Genomic DNA, 21,035 nt, shown 5'->3' on the forward strand with positions numbered 1-21,035 from the left:
CCTTATACTAACTTGAATATAGGAAGCCATGGGGCATAGTTTTATATATTTGTAATGACACCCAGTAAAATCATATTACTGCCTAGCTTATAGTGCATGTGATAGCTGTGCAGATTCATTTACAAAGAAAGATACAGTGTGCTGTATCTACCACCTAGTGAAGTCTTCCCCACTGATGAATTTAAATCCCTTATCCAATAGCTACCACATCCCTTAGTTATTCTGGGAGATATGGATAGTAGAAACCCTCTTTGAGGTGATATCGTTACCAATTGGAGGAAATTATTTGTGTTCCATCGTAGAAAGTGAAAATGTTGGAATCCTAAACTCAGGGGAGTGTACACATTTTCATAGTTCAAACGGGCACATTGTCTGCAATTGACTTATCTGTATGGAGTGATGACTGCCTTATTGACTTCTCTTGGAAACTGATAAATTATAGTTGTTCATATACGAAACAAACCTTTGGTCTTAACAATAGGATAAATACTTAGCGCCAGCTGGAAACTAGTAAAGTTTTAAAAAATTGTTACGCAAGGGACTATTGGTATCTGTGCATGGTCACGAGTCATGTGGAGCCACCCACATACCCCTCTTTAACTCGTGCCCCATTAGTTATTTTCTTACCGCTTTTAAGAGAGGATGTGCTTTGCTTCCGTCCTTTTTAAAGCCAGTTTAGTTTGCCCCCTGTTGTTTTGAATCTGTTGCGTTTGGAATTTCCAGGCGCTATTGTGAACATGAAGCCTTCTCATGCTTCAAGATTTCTTGGATATCACAAGAAGCAGATAAACGCCCGGATGTTATCTTCGATGGTTTTGAAGTCAGGGTACACATCATGTAGTAGGTTGTAGGTGCAGAAACGCTTCAAATACAGTTAATTTGCTGCCTGTACTTTGGATTTTCACATATATGACTTGCTTGTGAATCCAAAGCTTGGATGTATCAGGATGTACTTTGGGAAGTAAATTTGACTAATTGTGCTCCTTTCCCTGCGGGGAGAGGTGTGCATCGCCATCTTGTTTTCGTTCCAGATACGTGAGCAGAGTTGATGGATGTGTGCTATCGGCGTTAGGCTTATCAGGAGTACCAACCCAAGAAGGACAGTTGGTTTGCTATATGACATTGGGCTTCCCTCCAGGGTCCCACGCTATGTATGTCCCTTCTACCCTGATATGCACTGAATGGCCGTCGAATGCGTCAACATCTGTAGAGAACCAGATAGTGCAACACCGCAGCCTTTTGAGTCAGGTTGCTATGCCTACAAGAATAACAACAGCAGCCTTGCACTTCTTGTTGAGTGCAGGCGTCGCATTCAAGATGCTCAGTGACGTCATAAATATGGCGTCCGCCATGACGTCACTTCACAGCTGCGGCCTACACAGAGACATGCTTCCATTTTTGTGTCTTCGAGGTACAAGAGTACTTTACAACTACGCTTTCAGATTTGGCACCACGCATATTTTTTGAGAGAAATTGCAAGTGTTAGGAGATAAAACAACACAGTGGAAAAGACGCAAGTCTTTCCTCTGTCTCCTTCCACTCAGGCGCCAACAAGCTTAGGTGACATTGACGCCATTGCGTTCTCCTGCCCATAGTAGGAGAATAGGGACTTCGTAATTGATCCTTGAGCCAAGAGGAGAAATTTCTTCTCCATCTTCGAGCCAGGAATGTCACATTCCTATTATAAGAAAGCACAAGAAGTAGTTGTAATAGTTGAACAAGTGACTGATGGAAGCTTGGTCTAGTGTGACTGTGAAGAGTTGGAGAATGCTGGAATCAGGGACTTTGTTACTGATCCTTGTGCCAAGAGGAGAAGAATAATTTCTTCTTCATCTTCAAGCCAGGACTGTCACATCCTTGTAAAAAGTAGCAATGCCACAGCAGTTGGGGTCTCTTGGTCTTGGCAGCAAGAGTACCATCAACAGCCTCATGCTTCCATCAAGCGTGGTGACATCATAGCTATCAAAATGGCAGTAGTCATGACATCACAGCCTACTGCTGCCAACCTCTCATCTTTGGTGGCACCATTATAATTACGCTTTCATTTTGGGAGCGCGCTCTTATGGAGAAATATGAATTTTCTCGTAGGATAAGCGGCAATGCCAGTGCGTGCTCCAGTTAAATTTTGAATAAGAAACCTTAAGCAGTAGTTTAGCTCAGTCTACTCTAGACAATTGCTGTTTAGGTTGTCAACAGTCCAGTGATAGCCTAGTTTGTGATAACCATGTCGGCTGTAGAGCTGTGACGGGGGTAAGAACTGTGACGCCCACGAGAGCTATGAAGGGCTTAAGAACCATGACGATCATGAGAGCTATGATGGCCGTGAGGATTATGAAGACTATGAGGAATATGACTGTCGTAGGAATATGATGGTCGTAAGGAATATGACGCCCGTAGGAAGCAACTGTGAAAACTGTGACACGCGTAGGAATCATTCGTAAGAACTTGGGGACTGGTTAATCAGTGTTGCCAATTTAGATGAACTTGATACATACGCCAATGCCTTACAAACTGTTTCCATTAATTCTGGATGTCATAGTAATGCAATAATGATAAAATTCCTCTCATATTTGTATATAGAAGGCAAATAGATATGCTAAATTCACTTATTTCCACTGTTTTGTGTATGTTTTATCCTAAGTTTGGAATGTAAACACAAACCAATTGGGAACTGCTGGTTTAATCATGAGAACGAGAACAGCGTAGTTTTACAATGCACACAATGCTGGACGGCCGTAAGGTCCACGCAGTAGTTATTGAGATGTCACCCTCTCATTTACGGGCTAAGAGAAGTGAAGGTGCATCAGCCACATTCACTTGCTGTCTACCAACATGGGCACCCATCACACCCAGTCTTTGGGTTGACCCAAAAACTTCAAACATTTACAGGTAAGAAGGATTCCCTAGTTTTATATACTTTTGGTATAATCTGGTTGGTTCCTATAAGAATAGTGACCAAACGCTTTTGACTCAGACAAGTAGTTATAGTTAGTCAATAGCTTGGTTCCTTTGCAGTAAAGTACTGTAAAACCATTCTTCTTGACCCTTTAATGCCGGTTGGACATATTAAACGTCAATATAAATTGTCTGTTGGGTGCCGATTGGACGTATATACGTCGATATAAAAAAAGTTTTTAAAAAATTCCCAGAAAAATAGTTATAGGCCTACTAGCTGAAAACTTTTGAATCACGCGCCTTGGAGGATGCTGGGAGCTCACAGATCAAGGCGTTGTTTTGTTTACAATTGTTACCCAGGCGCGAAAGCGCAAATTTCTTTCTCCTCGCACTAAGAAGCATCAACGACACATCTCAGAAATTATTTCGTCTCTTTGACATCATTTTTTGCACCAATTTATATTAGCCGTTACATGGAGTATTATATATGAAAGTAGGCGCAATTTCATGTAGAATACAATGAAAAACAACTCATGGTTATAACTTTTATCAGTTTTGAAATATTTTCATGTAAATAACAATAAGTGCCAAAATTTCAACTTTGACTCTACCGAAATGGTCGAAAAACGCAATTGTAAGCTAAAACTCTTATATTCTAGTAATATTCTATCATATACCTTCATTTTGCAACAAATTGGAAGTCTCTAGCACAATATTTTGATTTATGGTGAATTTATGAAAAAAACTTTCCTTACGTCTGCGTGGTAACTTCCGAAAAAATCATAAATTTGCACCTTTTTAAATTAGCCGTTACATAAAGTTTTATATATGAAAATGTGTGCAATTTCATGTAGAATACAACCAAAAACAACCCATGGTTGTAGCTTTTATCAGTTTTGAAATTTTCATATAAATAACGATAAATAGAAAAATTTGTCCTTCGGTCAACTTTAACTCAACCAAAATGGTTGAAAACTGCAATTGTAAGCTACAACACTTACAGTCTAGTAATATTCAATCAATTACCTTCATTTTGCAACAAACGGGAAGTCTCTAGCACAATATTTCTATTTATGGTGAATTTTTGAAAGCTGCTTTTTTTATGTCTCTGCGTTACGAATTCATGCATCATTTTGTGGTAATATTTTCTCTGTGTTGCCTTGATCATTTTACAATGTGTTATATACCAAAATGATCGCAATTTAGTTTACAATACAAAAAAAAAATTAACTCGTTAGCTTTAACCGTTTTGCTCACAGCGTGATTTGTATACAATTATATATGAAATTTTTTTTTCGTGCTGTCATATATCCCAATATTTATATATGATAATGATATTTTTTTTCATTTCTGATGGTTGCATACTAAACTTCAGGCAATGATAAAAAAGGAGCCAAAAATGAACTCTTAATCTTGAAAACTAAGCGTGCTGTGTTTTTTTTGAAAAATTTTTTTTTTCTGTTTCGGTGCTCACTCGCAAACGCTGCCGGCATACGGGAGACGATTTTTAAAATACCGCTTCAGCGTTTAAGGGTTAACGATAACTCATGAAACACGTTTCAGTTTCTGATTGTACAAGGCGGTTTTTATTTTGTTGGGAGTAGAATTGGTGGCGATAGGTATCCCATAAACTAAGATTCATACCTACTCATTGCGTGAGTGTTGGGTGTATAAGCCATGAAGAAAACTTCAAGTCTAAAGGAGGAGGTGGAACTTCTTTCTTTCACCATTTTAGGCAGACAAGCCTAAGTAGTGCTCTCATAACCTAGGATGCTATAGCCCAGCTAATTGAGTCATACCTTTTAGTCTAACAAGTGGTTAAATTCGTAGTCTACCCCAGCTAGTTTAATCTTAGCTTAGACTGTCCGAACTAACTGGTTTGGGCATACATGTACCAACTTAGCCAAGCTAATGGTTGCGGTCTTGGCTTTCGAACCTGCATGTACCATCTTAGCTTAGTCTGAGTGGTACAGTTCTTAGTTAGCTTGGCCTAACTTCTGGGTTAGTTGGTTCTGGCATACACGTCATACTTGTCAACTTGCCTAACAATGGTTTTGATGACTTAGCATGGCCTTGCTACTTGAACATGCCTTTACTATCTTAGCTTGGTCTGAGTAGTAAGGTTCTAAGCATAGCCAAGAATAGACTAGTACCTAGGCTACCCATTTGGAACACTTTTATCACCTCAGCCTAGCAGGTTGTGGTTGTAGCCTAGCATGTATAGTCCAAACTTTCTTGGACAACTTTACCCTAACCTAAGTCATTGAGTTTCTAGAATAAGCTAGTCAGCATACTTCTCTGATGGACTTAGCCTAGCTTAAGTGATGGAGGAGTTAGCCTAGCCTGATTGGTGGAAGAGTTAACCTAGCCTTACCTAACCAAGCCTGTGTGAACCTGGTCTTGCCAACTGAAAATAAGTTAACGAATTGACCATACCTACTTAGCCTAGGAGTCTCTTCCATCCTGGCCTAGTTTCTAAGTATTGAAGTCATGAACCTAGAATAGTGGGTTCGAGCTTCAGTTGGCTGAATAATTGTTATTTATTTATTTATTTTTATTTAATTATTTATTTATTTTTATTCATTTTTATTCATTTTTATTCATTAAACTTCATGAGTTCTGGAAAAGGAAGGTGGAAAATTTCCCATTCTTCAAAAGTAAGGTTGGATTAAGTTACATTGGGTACAATTCTTGGCTAGGTGGCTCGAGAATAGCACCATGGTGATTTCTGGCAATATAGGGTTTCTCTTTGGAAGGTAACATATTGAACATATGTCCATATATTGTAACAGATCATTACATAGGGTGTTTTGTGGTTGGAAAGTAACATCCCTTATGAAGAATGAGCCCTGTCCTGTTAGCAGGTTAATTCCTTGCACAATAGGATAATTACGCCGTGTCTGAGTAGAATTTATTATTATAAGACATTCCTTTGGGTTTTCTTATGATATTGTCCGTATAATTGAAGACTTGCGTAAAACCTGTCTGCTACAAGGTTCTTGCCCTTCGAGCAGGCTGAGGATCCCATTTTGGATACTGGGAACAACCTGGAGGTTATGCAAACCCTTCGTTCTACCTGTTCCACCATATCCTGAACAGAGGAATGGGTTCCAGTTATTGAGGAGGACCCAAGATGAGTGACTGATAAGGGTTATCTTAGCACGATCTTCTCTACCAGGTTTGTGTGGGGAAGAAGTACCACAGATAGGTAGACTTAATATCTCAGGTCTGGAGTTTGCCCAGTATCCCTTTTCAAACTACAGTTTTAAGATTTGGGTGCAGAGCATCAGCTCAGATGTAACACAACTTCAGAGTTGTTCGTCTCACATATACAGAATGACCCTTCGGCTGTGACTGCCCTTATAGAGGTGGTTTCTGCCCATTAAAGGCATTCTGTCAGTAGACAAAGATCTTGAGAAGCTGTTGTCAGAACAGAGGGAAGTCTCTCTGTAGTTACCTTTATGGTGAGAGACATTTGACTGGTGATTGGGTCATCTGGTATGTGAATATCACTTCACACTTAGTAATCTTCAGATGACTCAAGAGCATTGAACTGGCTGGTGCACATAAGAAACTCTGATCTACTACGTGAAAACATACTCTATCAGATTAGACGTGCTGGGTTACCACCGAGCCCATACGTAAGTCACGTTACAGGAAGCTGATCAGGGAAACTATCTTCCTCTGACCTTGGTAGAGTGGGAGTACTCAATAGCCAGGTTTTTGACGTAGATTCAAAAGTAGTTGGGAACAACAGTTTCCAATTTGCCCCAGAATCCAGGATAATGAGCCCAATGTAGCACAGGTCATGATGACAGATATGTTTTTAGTCAAGCTCAGTACGGTGTAAGTTTGTGTTAGAGACCTTCATGAGGGCTGGCTTTGACTTGCTAAAGTACTTTGTGGTTATTGAAAGAACTACGTCACCTTGAACATAAATGTGGTAGACGTTAAGGGAACACAAGCCAAACAGAGGAAGAGTGGACTGGAATTTTTTTTTTTTTTTTTTTTGAGGCAATCAGTCAAGCCTACTCCTTGTTGTCAATTTGGGTCATACAGAAGGGAAGGTCATCAGAGGAATATGTGCCTTTCTGGCAATTAAGAACATATCTGTTAAAATTATCGTGACGGTTGGTTTGTGACAGTATTGAACCATTTTTCATGTTCTACATAAAGAATGTTACCCACAGTTCATTGGACGTTTAATGGGAAGGTTCTGTTCGAACCTTGTACTTCTTCGACGTTGTTTGACGAAGAATTTCCCTTGAGACAGGTCGAGTCAGGAAAGAAGTGCCAGAAGGGCCTTATTTAACAGAAACAAGAGTCTAATGACAGAGGGAAGGCAAGAACCCATGATGTTTAGTAGAATGAACTCATATTGAGCAATTTAAGGTGTCTGTCAGTTCATTGAAATTTGAGATTTGGTTTTGTTACCACAAACTACTTTCAATTTCCTGTACATAAAGGAGGTTGCCCAGAGGTCCTTGGACACAATTCCCTTGGGTCCTTTGGTGGCTGCTTAACAAATTGTGTACTCATCCAGCACCTCTGGCAGATCAGTTGGTATCTTGTCTAAGATGATAGTATGAATGTGAAATGGATGAGGTAACTGTCCTCTTTCCTTATTAAATTTCTTTCTCCTCCTTTACTTCGGGCAGTAAGAAGAGAGTACCTTCATAAGCTGGAACGGACAAGATACAGGTGAGTGAAGTAGCCATACTGTTGGTTATTATCAGTGTAAGAAACCGATCAGTAGCAAGACATTCCTCTCTTTAGCAAAGGGGAGAGGAATGATGACAAACCTACATAAGTGGATAGATTTGTTTGTTACAAGAACAAATGTATTTATCTTCCTCAGAGGCAATGAACTATGACATTGTGTAGAAACCCAGAAGTCTGACTCTATGATATTCATATATATCTTAGATTCTGAACTACTGGTCAGTTGTTTTGTAGAATACTGCTATTCAGAAAACTGATCAAAGGTGGCAAACTCCCAGTTGGTTAGTAGTACTTACCTCCCACCAAAGGTAAGTCTATCCTATTGTTAAGACTGAAAGTTTGTTTGGTATATGAACAAATGACAAATTTTTAATCAATTTGTATTTTTCATAAGTAACAAACCTGAGGTCTTAACATACAAAGGCCCACCTCTAACCACCCCTCTATCAACCAACCTGGGTTGGAAGAATAACTAACAGGGTCACGAGTTAGAGGGTGTATGTGGGTGGCTCCACATGACTCGTGACCAAACACAGATGCCAATAGTCCCTTGCGTACACAATCTTTTAAAACTACTGGTTTCCAGCTGGCGCTAAGTATTTATCCTATTGTTAAGACCTCAGGTTTGTTAGTTATGAAAAATACAAATTGATTAAAAATTTGTCATCTTTACCAGCCAACGTTTTGCTGTATTATTGAATGTATCTTCAAAACCTCCATCTGTAAGGTTACTTAAATGGAGCATTAGTAAAGCTGATGGGGTAACATTCCAGGAGTACATCTCAGTACAACTCACCTGATGACTTTCCCATTGTAGATGATGCTTTTGATTTCTTGAAATACCACACAATTATACTTTTGGCTGGTTTTCAATCAATACCTAGGATTGGGCGTATTCATCCACTGAACAGGTCTTTGGTGGACTTGCAATTGTTGGGAAACTCATAGAACTAGATGTCAGGTTTCACCAGGTATCGCAGACAAAAATGTAAGTATTTCTGTGCTGAATTTTGAAAAGTGAAAGCTCATTTCCACATGGAAATTAAAAGGGTCATCAGTAAATTAAAAAACACCTCCAACCTCCCAATGGTCTTCCAGTACTATTGACACCTCCTTGATTTCATCTTCATCCTCACACCTAAATAGTGATGTGTCATCGATAAGTACCCCAGATATAGTGAGTTGGTTGAGCATATGCACTGGACTTCTTTTTCATGTTTTGCTTTATTCACCTGGGTATGTCCATCTTAGTAAAAGGAAATTGGAACGTGAATTGGGGTATTTGATAACATTTAGTTCTATTGCAAAACACTTATTTGTGATTATAAGTTTGAATAAATTATGATTTATTGCCTAAACACAGGATGTACTGCTTTTTAGGTTTTATGTGATGGGGCATCAGAAGGAAGCTCTTTTCCACTAGAACTACCTAGCTCAACATCCGTCAGTGAGCTCCGTACTATGCTTCACCAGCTTGTTGGTATTACTCCTTGTAACCAGGTAATAATCCTTCAGTAATGTGCTCTTGAAGCTACAAGTTTAAAAGCGGGTAATGCTCTTATCATTTTTTGTTTGATTGTAAATAACATTAATTCTATGTTGACGTATACAAAACTGTTGACTGATATCAGTTGAACACCTCAGAATAGTTCCTTTTTGCCCATGATATCCTGAGATGAAAGGTATGATGACTGATTTTTATTCTTAATTCATGGTTGTGTGTTTGAGAAAATTCAAGTAATTTTGGACTTGTGTGTATTTGCCATAGTTTGTAATTGTCAGTTCAACAAGCCTTCAAAATTAACTTGGAAATCTGTAGATGTTGAGAAATTTATCTGGAATAACCCCATATATGGTAAAAACATTTTAAATCTAGAAACTTTAACAGCCAGTATGCATACAGAAGAGAGTTAAGATTTATGATGCTGTATTAAATTTAAGTACATTCACTACCTAACTTACGAACTTTCATGTTACGAGCATTCAGACATATGAGCAAACAGGGTTGCAAATTAAAATTTGTGTTCAGTCCACTCCCCTTTGCGAACAGTAAGCTCAAATTTTGATCGCTTCTTTTTTGCCTAGCAAGAAATTTTTCCGCATGAAGAATAACAACAACCTGTTATATAACCCATTTTTCCCTAGTATTCTCCTGATTGATTACCTTATGTATTCTTACAGTCACGAGAATACTCGTTCATACTTTCTGATTTATGCAATTCCATCCTATAAAATCGTAATCAATTTGAAAAAGAAGCTTTTCTGAAGTGTCTCATATTTTTTCAGATCCTGGAGGGTTTTAAGAAGCCAGTTGAAGATAGCACAGTCATTACTCCTGCGCTCCTTCCTGAATCCCGCACTCTTACCTTAAATGCTCAAGCTGCAGTCACATTTGATAAATTTTATGAAAGGTTGGAAAATACTCATGTTGTCATTGTTGTTAGCATTAAAACTATATTGGCTGACATCAAGTGTAAGGAGACTAGATATTTACAAAATGAAGTCAGTGCTAGAAAAAAATCTTATTTTAAAGATACACTAGACAAGTAAGATTTGAATCTCGAACGGCTTGAAACAGATATCATTAAAAAAAAGGTTAAAAGGTTTTTATTCCCTGCAGTGTTCTTTCATAATATGGAAATAACTAATCAAGATGTTGGAGGGTTTCCATATTGAGTTTATCAATGTTATTTGATATTAATTTGGGATGTTAAGGTTTTCTTTTTTCTTCATCTTGTCAAGGTATATATTACCGTAGGATTACGCCAGTTCATAGAGAAGTTAATCCATATCCTACAAGCTTTTCCCCTTTTGTATATAACATCTTACTAACCTTTTTAAATTGTTCCCACTTCATATTTCCTTCAAAGATAAGCCAACTATGTGAGACTAGAAATTTCCCTTTTTTTGCATTCATAATACTGGAATGAGCCTAAACGCCATCAATGTTTAGTAGACTTCTACAGAGTAGAATGTATGTTTTAAAAGAGAACTTAAAAGAAAATGAGCCAAAATAACAAAATGAATAAATATGGTTACTAACAGATAATAAATACTTATGATTATATCATCAATAAGAAATAACATTACGTAGGTATATAAAACAAATACAGGCAGTCCCCAGTTACTGACGGAATTGGTTAATGGCGATCTGGTTTTATGTGGTAGACCGGCAATTTATGGTGCCTTAACAGGCCTAGTTTTGTAACAGGGGCGCCATTAACCAGTTATCAGTGCCATAAATCACCGAACCGAAGTTTGGTTAATGGCAGTTTTTGTTTATCAGCACCCCGCAGAGAACGGAACCCCCGCCAATAACTGGGGACTGTCTGTATTAGTACAAGAAAGGAAAAGCTGCTTGAGTCTATCCTCAAACAAAACTTAAAAAGTGCGGACCAATACATAGGATGTGAAATAACCCAGGGTGCCCAGCTGACATAAGGCAATGAATTTTGACACTCAGGGTGATCCATCTGCAATGCATATAGGGTCCAGTTAGTAGTAATGATCTTTTTACATTACTTTATGATTCTGGGAATACTATAACCTTGATTTTTAGGTTTGTATAAAAAATTTGTTTTAGAATCATTGTTTTGATATTTGTAAATGAGATATGGTGTTAAGACAACCTCATTGTATCTTGTATTTCACGGTGGGTGCTTGTTTTTGAGATTGGCATTAAGGGTTTTGGGTATGAGAATTATAATTTGTTTTTTCTTTTCACAGAATTAATGGAGCACATGATGATGACTACCTATTACTAATACATGACGAAACTAATAGTAAAGATTATAGCCTGAGGTTTCCAGGTAGTAAAAGAATACGTGAAATTAAGAATGATATTCATGACTTAACTAACATAGCTGTGAGACATCAACAGTGGACAGGTTGGCCTCCGAATATGGATGAAGAAAAAGTAAGTTTTGTGTGGGTTTCCCAATGAAATTATTCTACAACTGTGATTAATTTGATTTTGAATCTGTTTATGTTAAAGAACACCACTGTTTATATTTGCATTATTGTAACTGTTTTGTTAGCTGTGTGATGCATATGGTGTCTGGAAAGGAAACAAAGGAAATACAACTAGGAAAGTTTTTTTTTTTTTATGTTGAAATGGTTTGGGGAACAAACTGAATACTGTGTAGTAAATATGACAGAATGTTACGATAGCAAAATATAGATAATTCATTAGATTTATGATGTCCAAAGCAAAATATAGATAATTCAATAGATTTATGATGTCCAAAGCAGAATATAAATAATAGATGTCCAAAGAAAAATATATGTATAATTTGTGTTTGATAAGAATGCCACATGAAAGTTAGATTCCCATTATCTCTGATAAAAAAGGAAATTTAAGGCTTGTATTGAGAAGGCAGAAAAAAAATTGTAACTGTACTGTGAATGAATTATAGAGGGACTTAAACTACAGTTGATCTTGAAATTAGATGGAATATTTTGGGAGATTTTCTGCCAAGCAGGTGCACTAGAACATAAAAAAAGTTGAGTATGCCAGGAATTCATAAAATATGCTTTACAAATAAGTTTATTTTACAGTTGAAATAACTGGTTTTGATGTAGGAAAAACATATTTATGGTAGCCACTGTCTGTTCTCAAAGGAGTTACTCACTCATGGTCTCCCCATATGAAAGTCCCTGCTTACGACAAATCCAAGTTATGAAAGCCAAGATGAAGATTTTTTTGCTTCTGTATACGAAAATAATTCAGGTTGCGAAAGGGTAAAGTCCGAGATTATCCCAGACTGCAGAGAACAATTTTAAAACGCGCGCTGCCAGCTGAGTAGACTTGCCACCATCCTTCCGCTCTCCCATTGGTTCCTGATGCTAGTCACCGCCGTAAGATTCTGCTCTCCTAATGGTCAGCATCTGTCACGTCATGCCTCTATGTAAAGGCGTTCCTTGACCATTTTTTGCGGCAGCTTTATCGTAAACACTGGAATTCATTTGTTCATATATATTTCGTTTGTTAACATAAATTCATGTTTGTGATTTCGCTTTCGTTGTACTGTAAGTTACTTTATCGTGTTGTGTGTGAACTTAATTACTTGGGTTATTAGCTATGGGCCCCAAGAATGTTGCTGAAGTTCAAGGATGCTTTCTATGGAGAACGAAAATGGAGAATACGTAATCAAGAAGTGGTTAATGTTTTCTGCCATTTGTTAATGTGTTTCGTAAAGTGTAGTATTAATGTTTTCTGCCATTTTTTAATGTGTTTCGTAAAGTTAAGTGTTCATGTTTTCTGCCATTTGTCCTCCTCTGTCGCCACTTTCGGAGATCACCTCACTCGAAAGGTAAGGTTCCACATTTTACTACATATGTACGTACATGTACATACAGTATTTCGTCGTACCATGTACCACTAATACACGATTTACAAGGTACCTATACTACAATAAAGGTTGTTAGGTATTGAGTGGTCCAGATTGTTGTATTTAATTTTATTGGTCAATTTAGTTTTATTATAAAATTTACTGTGGTGGTTTTGTAGGGCTTGGAACGAATTAGGCAATTTACATGTAAAACATAATTCGAGATACAAAAAAAATCAGGTTATGAAGACCACTTTGGAATGGATTAATTTCGTATCCTGAGGCACTAATGTGGTTGGTATGAGCCAAAATACTGGTTGGTGGTAGAATATACAGTTAAGGACTGAGGACAAGAGGGTTCAATCTCATGTCCACAGTGACTGCCTCGGTTTTCCCTTCATCCTACTTGCGTGCACACATGACAAGAGAACGGAAGTCAGGTAACTTCACTACACGTTAAGTCTGTGCTAGATAAATGCCTTTTTGTCAAAATCTATCAAAAATAGATTTTTCCTACATTAGAACCTGTTTTCTATTTTTACCAAAGAAATTGACAGGTGGTGAAATGGCTTAGCTCCTGATAAGTAAATAAATCCTATTAACCCAGATAAATTTTTTGGTCTGAGGTATAGTTTTAGGTTGTCAGCACTTTAGTATGGATACCATTAGATACCCATTAGGGTTTAGCAATAAAGGACAGGAAAGAACACATAAACCTACATAAATGTATTATTCTTTGATGTACTAAGTTGAACTTACCTAATTATGCTGGGTCTGGCTACAGGATTGTTGCACCATCCCCAGCAATATTTCAGTATGACCACCATTTTTTGACAATAGTTTTCAGACATGTTTTTCATCCAAGGTAAAGTCACAGGTTTTCAACTGTTTTCTTTATTCTGGGTACCCATTAGGGTTTGATAATAAAGAGCAGGAAACAATACAAAAACCTGTACGTATATGTATTGTTCTTTGTGGTACTGAGGTGACTTACCTAACTAAGTCGTGTCTGCCTACAGGGTTATTATTCCATTTCCAACAATATCTCGGCATGACCACCATTTTCATAGCAATAGTGTTCCAGGAATGTTTTTATCCTAGATCTCCCATTACCAATTGGCAGTAAAGAACAGAAAATAACATGTAAACCTACAGCTTACAAAGGAACCATAGTTTGCATATACTATATTTGTAGTACGCGATCTCGTGTATTACACAATCATTAAAATTATGTCCATTGTTGACAATGCATATTATATCTTGAGGTAGCTCTTTTAACTAATAAATAAGCCTAGAAGCAAAAGTTTATAGGTTAAATGCAAATCTCCGTACATTAAATCAGGCTTACCAACCTTGTGACTTTTTTAAGAATTAATGGTCATTTCTCATGATTGACAACCACTTAGTGCTGTGTGCAAGACACATAAACAATAGCAAGTACTGACATAAGCACTCTTATCAAGAGCTTCATGTCCTAAGTTATAATGTAAAACATACCAGGGGTTGGGGGTCTGTGTCCTTTGAGTTTGTCCCGGAATTCGTGGCTAAGACCCAGAATCCCTCGGTACATGATGACAGATTTGCCTCATTTTCCATTCCACCTTTGAATGGCTTTGTAGACAATGGCCTACAAGAGCTCTTGCCATGTCCTGTCAGAACTGTATGTTCCTATCGTAAAAGGACTCGCCATCTAATACCTAGGTGTCTTAGGCTTTTCGTTAGCACTGGTCGGTCCAGAATAGAAGTTAGTACCAAGAACACCATTTCTTTCTGGATACGCGAGGCAATTCAAGAAGGCTTACACATCTCTTCATGGATCTGTCGCATGACATCAGAGGTATAAGTTCCTCTGTGGCATTTAAGAAAAACTTTGCTCTTCATAGAATTTTGAATGCTGGTACCCGGTTGCATCAATTCCACATGCACTTCATTTTACCTAAGAGATGTTACCCATAGGTCTTTGGACACATTTTCCTTGGGTCCTGTGGTGGCTGCCCAACAAGTTGCGTGATTCACCCAGTGCCCTTCACTGGGCAATTGTGTATCTTGCCTATGATGATTGTGTGAAAGGGAGAATGAGTGAGTTGGCTGGTCTCTTTCTCTTTGTTCCTTTCTTCTTCCTACGGGCGTGTTGAGGAATAGACACTGTCAGATGCTGGACTGGTCTGATACAAGGAAGTAAGGTAGTCATAGTGATAGTTGTTTTGCTTTATGTTTGTTCATATACGGAACAAACCTTCGGTCTTAACATTAAGATTTACTAGCGCCAAGCTGGAAACCAGTAGAATTAAAATTACACTTGTGAGATCCAGGGACTATTGGCATCTATACCAGGTCACAGGGCATGTATACCCAGAATGCCCTCAGCATCCTGTGACCCACCAGTTATATTCCTACCGCCTTTAAGATAAGACGTGTTTACTGTCTATCTGATTTAAAGCCGGTTTTCTGTTTGCCCGTTTATTGTCCATTTCATTTTCATTTTTCTTATCACTTTTTCTTTCCCTGAGTGTGCTCAGTGTGAATGTGATCGGTAAGAGCGTATAAGTGGTAAGATGGAAATTTTCGCTTCACCATCAGGATCTTCTGCCGTTTCGAAGAGGAGACAAAGGAAATGCCCCAGAGTCGGTGGCTTTCCATGTTCTAGATTCCTAACTTCGGTGTTGACGGATCCTCATCCAACGTGTAGTAGGTGCAGGGAAAACGTATGTACGGTTACTAATCCATGTTCTGTTTGTCGGGGTTGGTCGGTGGAACAGTGGAAAAAGTTTTATGAGAAAGGCCAGTATAAAAGGAAGGAGGTGACACCATCTTTGGATGACCAAACCTTACCGGCTTCTTTTGTATCGGCAATAAACCAGACTGCTCCATATGTTTTGCCACTTGATTTTGATTTGTCCCATACCCCTTCGGTTTCTCCTAGCGATTCGTTATCAGAAACTTCAGGAGGGGTTTTGGGTAATTTTATGCATAATATGTACGCTCCTTTGTTCCCGGCAGGTAGGGGGGAGCATCGCCATCTTTGTTCCAGGTGCCGGGCTCCCAAAGCGCATAGGATGGAAGGTACATGGGCAGCGCTAGGCCTACCAGGCGTACCAACCTTGGAGGGTTTGCTATCACATTATATGGTGTCACGATTCCATCAGGGTCAGGCATCGCTGAATGTTCCTCATCCCCCTGGCTTGCAATTTATGGGAAATAATGCTGCGACTACGCCATCAAATTCTATGTTTACGGTGATGCAGAACGTGGGGGTTAGTTTGGCGGCAAACGTGTGGATGCGAGCAGAAGCCGCAGTCTCTCCCTACAAGATTGGTGACGTCACAACATACGTCACACACCGATATGGCAGACGCGATGACGTCACAGACTACTGCTTCTCGGTCTACTTCGCTGCACCCGGACTCAAATGCGCTTTCTGACTCGGCAGTACACACTGTAATGAAGAAATTACAGGATATAGAGAAGAAAATGGCTAAGAAAGACAAAAAGAAAAGGCATGATTCGTCTTCTTCTTCGTCTTCTTCCTCTAGTTCGGCGTCATTGCTAAGTTCGATGACGTCATGGCGAGCGCCAGTCAAGCGTTGGAGGATTCGGGATTTCGTGACGGATCCTCGGGCTAAGAGGAGAAGAGTGAATTCTTCTTCATCTTCAGACCAGGACTGTTGTATCCCAGTTAGCAGGAAAGTCGGGATGTCAGTGGCTGGTAAGCGCAAAGCTAGCGTATGAAGCCGTGTGCAAGAGTCTGAACGAGCGAGAAAGGCGACGGGCGATGGACTAGCGGCCGACGCAGAGTTGCCAGTACAGATTACAAAGACTACGATACCGCTGGCAAAATCAACGTTGGGGGCGAAAAGTGCAGCAAAAAATAGAATGCAGGTTCCAGTTTCGCCCGTAAGGCCGTTTAAAACACGGACAAAGGATGATAAAGCTCCTATTAAAAGAACGAAGAATAGAGAGTTGGCAACCTTGTCTGATACGTTGGTGGAAGGCGTTGTCTGCCTGGATGAAAGATCGAGGCCGAATTCTCCGACGCTCATTGGAAACGATAGCAATCCTAATAGAGACGAAGTTATCTCGGTTTCAAGGGAGTCTTCATCTTGGAGGTCTAGATGAGATTCTTGCTCTAGATCTGTGAGCAGAGAAAGAGTGAGGCGTTCTCATTCCCCTGCTGACTATTCGGGATCAAGCCGGCTGTGGCCATCAGAGATCAAAGAGGCTGTGGCCGTAGGGGCAGGCGGCTGCAAAATTCCCGGCCGTTTGTCAGAGGATAGGGGTGAGATAACATCCCCTGTGGTGGAGAACAGTATTTTAGAGCGGAAGGAAGGAGAAAACCAAGAGTTTTTGGCCTCATATGCGGAGGTGATTGATTTGATTCGTCAATTCAATAACCTTTCGGAGAAGACAGAAACACCTGCAAGTATGCTTCCTCCGGGAATTGACATGGTATTTGGATTGAAAAAGGATACCAAGGTGCCGTATGAATTGCCTTGTTCGAGTCATGCGGACTCTGTTTTACAACACATAAATACACGGATTGCAGGAAGAGATAATTCCTTAAGATCTAATAGATCATTTAAATTTATTCCTCCTCCAATGATGAAACAAAGGAAATATTATAAGACACCGACGGTCCCTTTGCTGTCTAGGCAAGTGAACCCTAATGTGGTAAGGTTAAGGCCTGGATTAACCTTAGATCAGATTAAAATGGAGTACCCTTCGATGACTTACCAAGAGGCTGCTACGTTAGAAGCAACAGCTTCTTCTTTCTTTCAGACTGCTTCTTAGTTAGATCTTTGGTCAACAGCAGTGGCGAAGATTGCATCCTCAGAAGTGACAAGAAAGGTAGTGGATGAATCATTGTTCATTAGATTACTACAATCATGGTCCAAAGCGATTGCGTACTTAACAAATTTAAGTGCCAATGTTTGGGCAAATATCCTGTTAATGAGGAGAGATGTAGCGTTTGCTAGACTAAGCCGCATTGTTGATTTGGATTCCCTGTTAGCGATGAGGAATGGGGATATCTTGGATTCGCAATTGCTGTTGCCAGAGGTCATACTGGAAGAGGCTATAGATAGAAGAAGGATGGACACTAATGATAGATTGGTACACCAGGCAGTTAGGAAAACGTCTAACAGTCAAGCTACCTCTATGGAGGTAAGGCAACAGCAAATACCTCGTAAGAAGACAGTGAGACATAACATCCCTAATAGAGCAACAAGACCCTCTTCCCCAAAGAGGTTAGTTCATCGGCCCTTTCACAATAGAAACAACAGAGGAAGGGGGAGGAGGGGAAGAGGGAGAGGCTCAAGAAGATAGGATGGGCGCCTCTCATCACTCGGCTACACCAGTGGGGGGTTGCCTGGCAAATCACTGGAAGGTGTGGCAGGAACTGGGAGCAGAGTAGTGGGTGGTGGATGTTCTCAGGGTCGGGTATTTGATTCCGTTGGAGGCAACCCCGCCCCTGACAGAACAGCCATTACCTCACCTCGCTTATACTCAAGAATCTCAGAAGGCCATTACTCTGCAAGAGGAAGTGAAGAAGATGATGGAAAAAGGGGCTGTGGAACAAGTATCCATTCCATCAAAGGGCTGTCAACATTGAATCTGTTTATAAGAAAAACCAGTTTCATACAATTAACTTACCTGTCAGATATATACATAGCTAAGACTCCGTCGTCCCCGACAGAAATTCAAATTTCGCGGCACACGCTGCAGGTAGGTCAGGTGATCTACCGTCCTGCCCTGGGTGGCAGGATTAGGAACCATTCCTGTTTTCTATCATATTTTCTCTGTCGCTTGGAATGTAAACAACGTTTGCAGTTCCTCCCGACTTGATTTTTGGATTTCATCGCCATCGATCTTCTGGGCTATCTTTTGCAGGGAAGTACTGGATCTTTGGTTCGGCATACGCATATTAATTTGTTTTAATAACTTTGGCTTCGAAAATTTCGAAGAATTGTTTACGTGTAACTACCGAACTTTTCGGTAGACACTCATAGTTTACAAGAAGGGAAATTATAATATTTATTCATAATAACGTGTAGTAAATGTTAGAATTGATTGAGCTAACTTCCTTCTTGAGGAAGTCAGGAATAGAATTAGTTACGCTTCCTTTAGAAGTTTTTATAGCTCTCGTACTAATGAGCAGTTAGAGCATTAACAATACTAGTAGTGTTGTATCCTCATCTCCTTACTTCACAGAATCTTCAAATTCATATTGCAATTTGAAGACAAAGGAATGTAGCTCAAAATACGAGCTATTGAAAGGTAAGAAGTGATTTTAGTGTTCCCAGTGCAGTGGAGGGTGCCTTCTGATCGGCTCTGTTTCGCTCCCAGGCCTAGACCTCTTCCAAGCTCACATACCCAGAGGAGAAGGAAAGTCGAAGGCCTTACGGAGGTTATGGAGAATCCCCACCGATCAGGCGTCCCCTCGGCAGGATCTGTAGAATGTCCCAGACTGCCAAGTTCGCCATTGGAAAGGCGTCCTAAAATAGTAGAGGGTGCGTCCGATCGGCTCTGTCTCGCTCTCAGGCCTAGACCTCTTCCAAGCTCACAAGCCCAGAGGAGAAGGAAAGTCAAAAGCCTTACGGAGGTTATGGAGAATCCCCACCGATCGGGCGTTCCCTCGGCAGGATCTGTAGAACGTCCCAGACTGCCAGGGATAGCCATTGGAAAGGCATCCTTAAAAAAGTGCGTCTCTTCTTCCGTTTCTTCATCTTAAATCCGAAAAGACGAAGAATGTACATGTTTGGAGTTCGGACGATCTGGCGTGTTCTCTGAAAACTAAGAGAACACTGAGCAAGAGGCTGAGAGCCAGCCAGCAAGCTAGCGCGAGCCACGTTCCAACAGCCAGCAGCGAGCCGCGTTCCAACAGACTAGCGCGAGCCGCGTTCCAACAGACTAGCGCGAGCCTCGTTCATACAGATAAGCGCGAACCGCGTTCCAGAACATTTTTCTTGGCGCAAGGCACCTTCAAAGAGAAAACAGAGCTAGACTGAGGAGCCTTATAGTAGACAGAAGGATGCTTCCATTGAACGTTTACTGGCAAGAGGCTCGTAAAAGAAGATTAGAGGCGCTCGGAACTATCAGGGCGCACCGGACCTTCCACGCAAGCGGAACGTTCCAGGAGCGAGTCTCCTTTCTAGCGTGCGGAACATTCCAGGCGTGCGGAACTATCCAGATGCCAGGCGCTAGGCGCAAGGATCCAGGCGCCAGAATATTCCAAAATCTGCATTTGAGAGAGAGGTCAGTCGCGAGGCTCCTCTTTGAGTTTTTTAACTTGAGCAACTTTCCCCTGGCAAATGTGCAAGATGTCGCACAGGCGGCCGTTGCTTTTGTCAGAAGGATTATTCAGAAGACTCCTGTGTTAAGCAGTTCCTCTCAATGCGGACTCTCTCCTTCATACATGCTCTTCCCTCGTTTTGAGGAGGCAAGAGCTTTGGGAGTTTTTCTTAACAAGAATCTCATCGACGTTTGGGTATGATGGCGGTTAGGAAATATCTACTTCCTTCCGTAAACCCTAGTGATGAACAGGAATTCTGTCTCTTCCGCGATTTATGAGGAAAGCACGAAGATTTAAAGAGTTCCTGGATTAACTTCCTTCCTTAAGGATATATATATACTCTTTCTATCGTTCTATTAACGAAAAGAACGAAGATAGTAGAAGGTAGTAGAGTATCTGCTGTATGAGAATACGATACGGTCAAATCTTAAACACATACTGTAGTTACTTCTTTGCTGTGCAACTCAATTACCAGTATCCTTCTAGGACCTTCCTAGGAAGGACTACGCTTAAAGGGATTGTTAAGACAACACCTACTTAGCTTCTAGATTTATCGAAGTCTTGTTTCGCTTAAATATGCTTTAATAAGAACTTCCTGAAGTTCGATAATAATTTTATAAGATTCCTTTATTAAATGGAGTAGCTGGCAACTCTGGAAGAGTAAGGCCAGACGGCTAACGGAGACTGCTTTCGCTGATAGCCTGAGACCAACGCAGTACCATGTAGGTGTCAGTCATGAGCTGTCGGGTTCATCTCTCTCCTGCGGGATGGAATAACTATCCAAATCTCTCCCCTACAAT

General features: G+C 40.1%; 1 protein-coding gene across 1 annotated transcript in view; it reads left to right on the forward strand.

Moving 5' to 3' along the window:
* The window catches only part of LOC135224427 (FAS-associated factor 1-like), a gene marked incomplete in the record, with an annotated part of 195,290 nt that overhangs the window by 52,638 nt on the left and 121,617 nt on the right, over positions 1 to 21,035 (forward strand). The window contains 3 exon segments of the mRNA XM_064263419.1: positions 8,998 to 9,117; positions 9,904 to 10,028; positions 11,344 to 11,533. Coding sequence (XP_064119489.1) covers positions 8,998 to 9,117; positions 9,904 to 10,028; positions 11,344 to 11,533 — 435 coding nt within the window.

Source organism: Macrobrachium nipponense, chromosome 20 (genome assembly GCF_015104395.2).
Source record: "Macrobrachium nipponense isolate FS-2020 chromosome 20, ASM1510439v2, whole genome shotgun sequence".
Taxonomy (NCBI): domain Eukaryota; kingdom Metazoa; phylum Arthropoda; class Malacostraca; order Decapoda; family Palaemonidae; genus Macrobrachium; species Macrobrachium nipponense.